We start from the raw sequence: 7830 nt of genomic DNA on the forward strand, positions 1-7830 counted from the left end.
CCCAGGTAGTATTTCTTCTGGATTCTCCAAGGAGCTCAAAAATATTTAGTATTTTTAAAAGATTCAACTAGAGCTCTTAACAAAGATGAATCTTCAACACGTTTTAGTTACGGCCATGCTCTTCATTTCAAATCATATGCAAGTCTAACATGCAGCTTCTACTGCAAATAATGAGATATCTGTTACATTAGAATGATCCATGGCCCCAGGCCATGGAAAGCGGGAAAAGGAATGAATCTCTACTTTATACAATTTCAGGGAATAATACCGTGGCTATAGTTTATCCTTTTGAGCACTGTTCATTTTGGTCATTGATCTCAGCACATGAGAAAAAGTGACAGTGAGTACAAGTGGACATTAAAAATAATTCCTAGGCTATTAGTAGAAAATAAAATTTAAAAAAAAGTCCCCGGCCACGTTCACAAAGGTGGCATAACTGTATGCATAAGAAAAAGGCTGTAAACTTATAGAAAAGATAAACTCTGGCTTCTAAACAAATTACAAAATTGATTTTGCCTTTACCCTTGAGAGTTATAGAGAAAAATGTAAACCAGTAGACCCTAGTTACCAGAAAAAAAATATCCTCCAAAGACAAGAAACGACCTTAAAGTTTGGCCTGGGCTAGTTTTAACTGCAGGTTCTCTCCGAGTTTATCCATGAACTCAAATGTATTCAAGTAGTCAGAACGTTGCACGCTAATAGAGGAAGGAAAAAAGAAGGAAATTTAGTTTGTCTCTGATCTGGTAGCAGGTAGAGGAAAAGTCTGGGACATGCTACTTAAAGTAGCATTCTATTTATTTCTAGAAGAAAAGTGATTAATGTTAACAAGCTGCAAGTTTATGGCTGATGACTGCATTTACTGTTCAAGGGGCTGACCCAGGCTACAGGCAGTCTGAGTGGAGCCAGGCCACACACACACACTCCCAGGGGTTCCTGGTCTTGTAGCTTTAAGAGTAAAGCTGCCCCAGAGCTTCATTCAGACTAATGCCTGGGAGACTGAAATCATCCTACTTATTTCTCATTCTTCATTAAAATAACTGAACATATCCAGGTACAGTCATCTTTTTACTTATATCCCTACAAATTGTCACATGTCCTCAAACAATTAAACAAACAAAAAACCACTCTGGTGCTCTTATATCTACCTTTGTCTTTCTTAAAAAACAAAAGACAATGGACTGGCTCTCATAATCCTGATGACAGGTGCCTATCCAAGTAGGCTTAAAAGTAACACACTGATAGGAACATTTCAGACATTGTATTCTTGCTGAAAATTTAAAATAAGAAAGATGTAGTAATGGAGTATATCCCCATGACTGATGTATACTGACCCTAACAGAGATCTCTGAGGACCCACGAATGAGACATGGGATTGGTGTTAGATTTTAGTATCAATTCTTTTTTTAAAAATTTATTTTTTAATTGAAGGATAATTGCTTTAGAGAATTTTATTGTTTTTTAGTATTGTTTCTTGACATGTGCCATAGTAGCCAGCTTTGACTGAGGGAGGAAATCCCTGAATAGCAGCTAATTCAGCTGGGATACAGGCTACCATGTTCTCAAAAAAGTCCTGGGCAAAACGATTATCTGATGGTCGGCTACAGATACTTAAGGAAGGGACTATACACAACTGGACATCTTGTACCTGTGCTGCTTACTTTTCTTACTAAATTGAAGATAAAGAGGTGGAATAAAACAGTCTTGGAGGTCCCTTTGTTTCAAAATGTCTGTACTTTTGTTATATTAAGCAGAACCTTGCCACCCAGTTGACTGCCAACTAGATCAGGGGTGAGCACACTACAGCTTGACTCATGAACTCAGTCCAGGCTACAGCCTGGTTCTGTACACAGGGTTTGATTGGAACACTGCCACTCCCCTTAGCTCTTGTATCACCACTGACTGCTTTCCCGCTTTCCCGTGGAGGCAAAGTTCAATACTTGCCATATGTTCTGTAAAGCCTGAAGTGTTTATTATCTGACAGTTTACAGATAATGTCTCCTGACTCTTGAACCAGATGACAAATCATAATTCATGTAACTCCAGAAACCACTTGATGTTTTGAGCCCAGTAAGGATAAATGGTAATTTGACCACAGAGCTTACAGCATCCTATACTTACTTGGGTAAACCTTTAATACATGCAGCTAAGTCCTTGGTCATGAAGCCAGCCTCAATGGTCTCAATACAGACTTCTTCCAAAGCCTTTGCAAAAAAGCTGAGCTCTTTATTGTTATCAAGCTTAGCTCTGTGGGCTAAGCCTCTGGTCCAGGCAAAAATGGAAGCTGAAATACAGGGGGAATAAAAAAAAACCACAATTCAATCATGCTGATTAGAAATATTCCCAAGTCTTTGTTTGACAAAATAGAATATTTCTTTTGTTTAGGTGACTGATTTCATTGGATGCTATTCACATGAGCAGTAAGTTTCAGGAAATACTTTATCAAATAGAAACTTAAAAAAAAAACCCTGCATTTTTGTACAGGAAATGTTTTGGATTTTGTAGCTTTAAGAAAGCATATAGTCATGGTAGGGAACTTACTAATTTGGAATAGGTCACAACCTCTTTTATCTCGTCTGTACTGGTCTCTTCTCTTTCCAGGCTGTAATCTGTTTTTAAAGTAGTGTCCTTGAGGACTTCCCTGGTGGTCCGGTGGTTAAGAATCCACCTGCCAATGCAGGGGACGTGGGTTCAGTCCCTGGTCTGGGAGAATTTCACATGACATGGACACCTGAGCCTGTGTGCCACAACTACTGAGCCCACGCTCCAGAGCTCATGCTCTGAAACAAGAGGAGCCGCTACAACGAGAAGTGCATACACTGCAACTAGAGTAGCCCCCACTCTCTGCCACTAAAGAAAGACTGTGCACAGCAACAAAGACCCAGCACAGCCAAAAACAAAACAAAATTAATTAAAAAAAAGTATTGTCCTTGAAATTTAGTTAGGGGTCTGTCAATGTGGCTTTAGATTCTCAGCCACATGTGATGTTTCACTGCAGCAAAAGAAAAGGAAAAGGAAAATGCTTGTTGATAACATTCTTCTCTGTAATATATATTCTCCCACAAAATGGAAAAGCATATATTGTGTATATTTTAAGAAACATATTAAAGCAGTTCTTATTGATAGGACAAATCAGCTGTTAGGTGATGGTTTTATACACAAAGCATTGGGCAGCCAAAGGAACACATGTTGGAGTCCCTTTGGAGATTTCTATTCTGGTTGGAAATCAATGCAGCAGCCAACACTATCTTACCAATGGGATTGGTGGATGTCTCTTGTCCTTTCTGGTACATTCGGTAGTGACGGGTTACAGTCCCGTGGGCAGCCTCTGCTTCTACTGTCTTGCCATCTGGACAAACCAGCACACTGGTCATCATGCCGAGAGAGCCATAACCTGTGAGCGGCAGAATATGAAGGATGGGATTCAAGTGTAGGAAGAGCACTGTGTCTCCCAGAGAGGAAAGAAAAGGACTTCATCTTGACAGGACTCAGTGGACAAAATAAACGTGGGTGCATGGAGTCATCATTCTTCTGCCTTTCAGAAAACGCTATGTCTTTCCTCACTTATTTACTTCAGAGGCACCTGCTCATGGTCTGACTGCCTGTATTCCACCCTAGTTCCATGACTTCCTAGCTACTGTGGCTCAGTTTCCTTACCTGTAAAATGGGTATAGCAGGGCTTCCCTGGTGGTACAGTGGATAAGAATCCACCTGCCAGTGTAGGAGAAGCAGGTTCAATCCCTGGCCCGGGAAGATCCCACGTGCTGAGGAGTAACTAAGTTCAAGTGCGCCAGCTACTGAAGCCTGCACGCCCTAGAGCCTGTGCTCTGCAGCGACACAAGCCACCAGTGATAAGCCTCCACTCTCCACAACTAGACAAAGCCTGAGTGCAGCAATGAAGACCCAGCGTGGCCAAAAATAAAAATCCATAAACACATCTTTAAAAAAGGAGGGGGGAGAATAATAAAAACACCTACTTCATAGGGCTGTTGTGAGCATTAGATATATATGCATATATTCATGACTATATATGAAAGGAAAACACATTCTTATTCCTTAGAATACTACCCTCCAGAGAATAAGAGTTCAGTATATTACTGTTATGCTCTTGTGCAGATGCTCTGCTATTCTGGGAAAATAAAGATTCAGGAGCTGTCTCCAGCCACCAAACTGCTCACAGGCTCACACGGGACTGGGAAGAGAAAGCTGGTTCAAAGCAGAATAGGATGGATCCGAGCACCTCCCACTCGGCCCTGCTCTCCTTTACAGCCTCACCAGAACGATTCTGTTCTGTGGTTTCCTAGTCAGAGAACCAAATACCAACTTTAAAGTCCATGTGATTGACTTTCCTTCTTTTACTCATCTTTTTCTTACACTCAAATTCAAAGAACACTTTTCGCCATTTTTGCTACCTCCTAATAGTACCTGTGGAGTTAACAATGCAAATTTATAATAGGCTGCCACCTTTTTTTTGAAAGTAAGGAAAAAAACTTAATAAACTCTTTGAGTACAATTAGCAATTTCTGTACTGAATTAGCAGCTCCTTTCCTATCACTATGTTGGTATGAAGCTTCAGTAGAGGTTCAAATATTCACTGACTGGAGATGTCTGGGGCCATATCCATGGTGATAGTCTATCTATTTATCCATGAGACACTAGTTGGTACCACTGTCAAAACTGAGGACAGAAATAAAACGTTTGGTTTGAGTCCAAAGTAGTTCATGCCTCTAGAAAAGAATGCATGTGAGGACAGCTTTGCTGTCTTTTAATCTGCTTTGCTGAAGTCACCTTTATCTGCAGGCACTGCCCAGACACAGAGTCTTGGTTCCAGGTATCTTATCAGTGCATGGCTGGACACTGCACTGCAGCATTCTTGCTCTGAAGTCCCTTGAACCTCCACAGCTTGACAATAACATTTGCGATTTCCCTCCAGATACCCTCTTATTGCCATGAGGACATTTAGAAACCATGAGATGATCTGGGCCCATTCTAAGAACTCTGCTCTCCTTGCTTTGTGATAATTCCATCACAAAGATAACTCCTTTCTCTGCTGCATTCAAACGACTGTGATGACTTCCCAGGTGGCACTAGTGATAAAGAACGCGCCTGCCAATGCAGGAGACCTAAGAGATGTGGGTTGGATCTCTCTCTGGCTCAGGACAATCCCCTGGAGGAGGGCATGGCAACCCACTCCAGTATTCTTGCCTGGAGAATCCTATGGACAGAGCAGCTTGGCAGGTTATGGTCCATAGGGTCTCAGAGTTGGACATGACTGAAGTGACAGCACACAGCACACAAGAGAAACAGAAGGAGGGTAAAGAAAGACCTGGGTAACTCATTTATCTGACATCAAAGTTATCTTTAACCAGGCAGATCTACTGATTTTCAAACTGATAGCAATGATTAACTTTTCACAAGAGAAAGAAAAAGTAGTACTTCCTGGGGAAAAGCAAATGCAACTGAAGTGAACACAAACATTCATCAGGGAAATTCAGTGCACACCGCTTCATGAGTAACTGAAATTGAAGGACAGCTTAGCACTGAGGAAGGCAGGGAAGAGAGAGCTTTTGCTCTTCTGGTCCTTATCTCTGGCATGAAGCTCCTGGTTTCTGGAATTTCTGCTTCTTTGCTCAGTTTCATGTGTTTAGAGCTCAGCAGTAAACACATATGTTTTACGTGGTATGGAACAGCTGTCAAGGCTGGCAAAAGGGATGTAATTTGTACCAGTCATGGGATGAACAGGCTCTTGGGAGGGAGGCCCCTTGGTTATAACCCTGGCCCCTTCTCTCCCGAGTCCCCTAGTGTTTTACATTCTTATTGGAAGGCAGGGAAAACAGTGATTTTCAGATTAGGTGATTGGGCTGCCCATTGGAGGCAGTGAAACTTCAGAGGGAAAAGAGTTGAGACATAAACTGTGTTAACATCTAAGGCTGGAGATTCAACCCCACTGAGTTACTTCCTGGGCACCCCTGAGAGAAGTCGCCTACCTAGTCTGAGCTTACTTTCCTCATCAGTCAGCTGAGAAGATGGACCTGAATGTCTCGCAGTGCTACCATTTCATGAGCTTTACCAATGGCTACAGAATCCCTCTTCCCACACCTGGGCACCACCTGTTGGCCGCAGGCCAAGCCTCACCTCCACTTGTCCTCCAGCTCCTTACCTTGGGCCACGGAGTCCGACTGCACGTCCCCATCATAGTTCTTACAGGCCCAAATGAAGCCCCCCTCCGATTTCATAGCTTGGGCCACCATGTCATCAATGAGCCTGTGCTCATACCAGATATTCTGAGCTTCAAACTCAGATTTGTACTGCCTGAGAAACGAGAAAGAGAAGAGAACAATAGACAAGGGAAATTGGTTTTGTTGGGATACCATCTGCCTCTCTGAAAGGCTGGAGGTGGGGCTGGAAGCAGCATGTTTTAGTGGAAGCAACACAAATTTGGGGATCTAACAGACATGGGCTGAAATCCCTGCCCACTCATTTTCTAGCTATGAAACTCCCATTTTCCCATCTGTAAGGGTGATTTCATCCACTTGGCAGAGATGTGAGAATTAAGCAAGACGACAGTGTTCCAAGTATTAATACTACTTTTACAGTTTTCAATATACTACTCACCGGTTTCTTGGGATTGAGCTTGCCTTAGGATATATATTAAAAAGAAGAATATAAAGGGGTATTTTACTGCCCAGTATCATTCAGGAAACCTGGACAGCTCCCAAGTTTGATATAGATAGGGAATGGAAGGAGGTATTAAAATGTCTTGGGAAGGATACCTAAAATCCCAGCCCTGGTCTAAATGCTTGTATCTAAAGGGAGGAATGCCACCTTAAAAGTTAACAAGTACTCAAGCACTGTTGAATGTAAAATGATTATAAATGTAGATTTAAGTTCAAACAACTCCATTAAAGCAAAGTTTTATTTATTTTCTTTATTTAAATTATTGGCTGTGCCCCACAGCTTGCAAGATCTTAGTTTCCTGACCAGGGACTGAACCCACACCTTTCTCAGTGAAAGTGTGGAGTCCTAACCACTGGACTGCCAGGGAATTTCAAAAAGGAGAGTTTTAAATCATAACAGTGGGCTTCAGAAGGAATGGAAATGGGGTCTTCCCTGGTGGTCCAGTGGCTAAGACTCTGAGCTCCCAGTGCAGGGGCCCCAGGTTTGATCCTTGGTTGGGGAATTAGATTCCATGTGCTGCAACTAAAGACCCTGCGTGAGCAACTAAGACCTGGTGAAATAAATAAATATTACAAAGAAAGAAAATGGAATAGGCCCAATTCAGAAACTTACACATGTGGAAAATCAGAACTTTCTATCACTAACAGGGTACATTTACTCACACATTAAATAATCCTGGCTCTGAAAAAAATGTGGGACATTTATCTGAGAACACATTCCCCTTCTAAAAGCAACTCAAGAGTTTTGTTTCAACCCTTGTTAAATCTCAGTTCTGTCCTTGTCTTAATGAGATAGTGATGGTTTTCACTCAATTTGTCACAGAATCAAAGGGATAAGCATATAAATTCTATACTATAAATGGCGCCATTTGTGACCAAAAAAAGGGAAAAAAAGAACTGTAGTTACTTGTCATATATCTCCTGAAAGATGTCTTTAAAACGTCCATCGTATTTCTTCAGAATAGTGTTTTTGGTGCTCAGATACAAAGGCCAGTTCTTAGACAAAGCCATCTGGAAAGAACTGTGCGCAAAATCTTCGATTGACTTATCTTGATTGTACATCCCCATGGCAACACCACCACTCTCTGTGAGGGGAAAACAAGAAAAAAAAAGAAAGGTAAATAGGGTACAGCTGTAGCAAGTCTAAATCCACCCC

At 41.7% G+C, this 7830-nt stretch overlaps 1 protein-coding gene across 1 annotated transcript in view; it reads right to left on the reverse strand.

Moving 5' to 3' along the window:
- Positions 1-6: 6 nt before the first annotated feature.
- Positions 7-7830, reverse strand: part of IDH1 (isocitrate dehydrogenase 1 (NADP+), soluble) — a 20898-nt gene continuing 13074 nt past the window's right edge. The window contains exons 6-10 of the mRNA XM_010861079.1: positions 7582-7759; positions 6158-6309; positions 3251-3391; positions 2119-2281; positions 7-695 (exon numbers count right to left, since the gene is read on the reverse strand). Of these exons, the coding sequence (XP_010859381.1) occupies positions 605-695; positions 2119-2281; positions 3251-3391; positions 6158-6309; positions 7582-7759 (725 nt within the window). The 3' untranslated portion in view covers positions 7-604. The remainder of the gene's footprint in view (positions 696-2118; positions 2282-3250; positions 3392-6157; positions 6310-7581; positions 7760-7830) is intronic.

The sequence above is a fragment of the Bison bison genome, unplaced genomic scaffold (genome assembly GCF_000754665.1).
Source record: "Bison bison bison isolate TAMUID 2011002044 unplaced genomic scaffold, Bison_UMD1.0 scf7180017864471, whole genome shotgun sequence".
NCBI classification, from domain to species: Eukaryota; Metazoa; Chordata; class Mammalia; order Artiodactyla; family Bovidae; genus Bison; species Bison bison.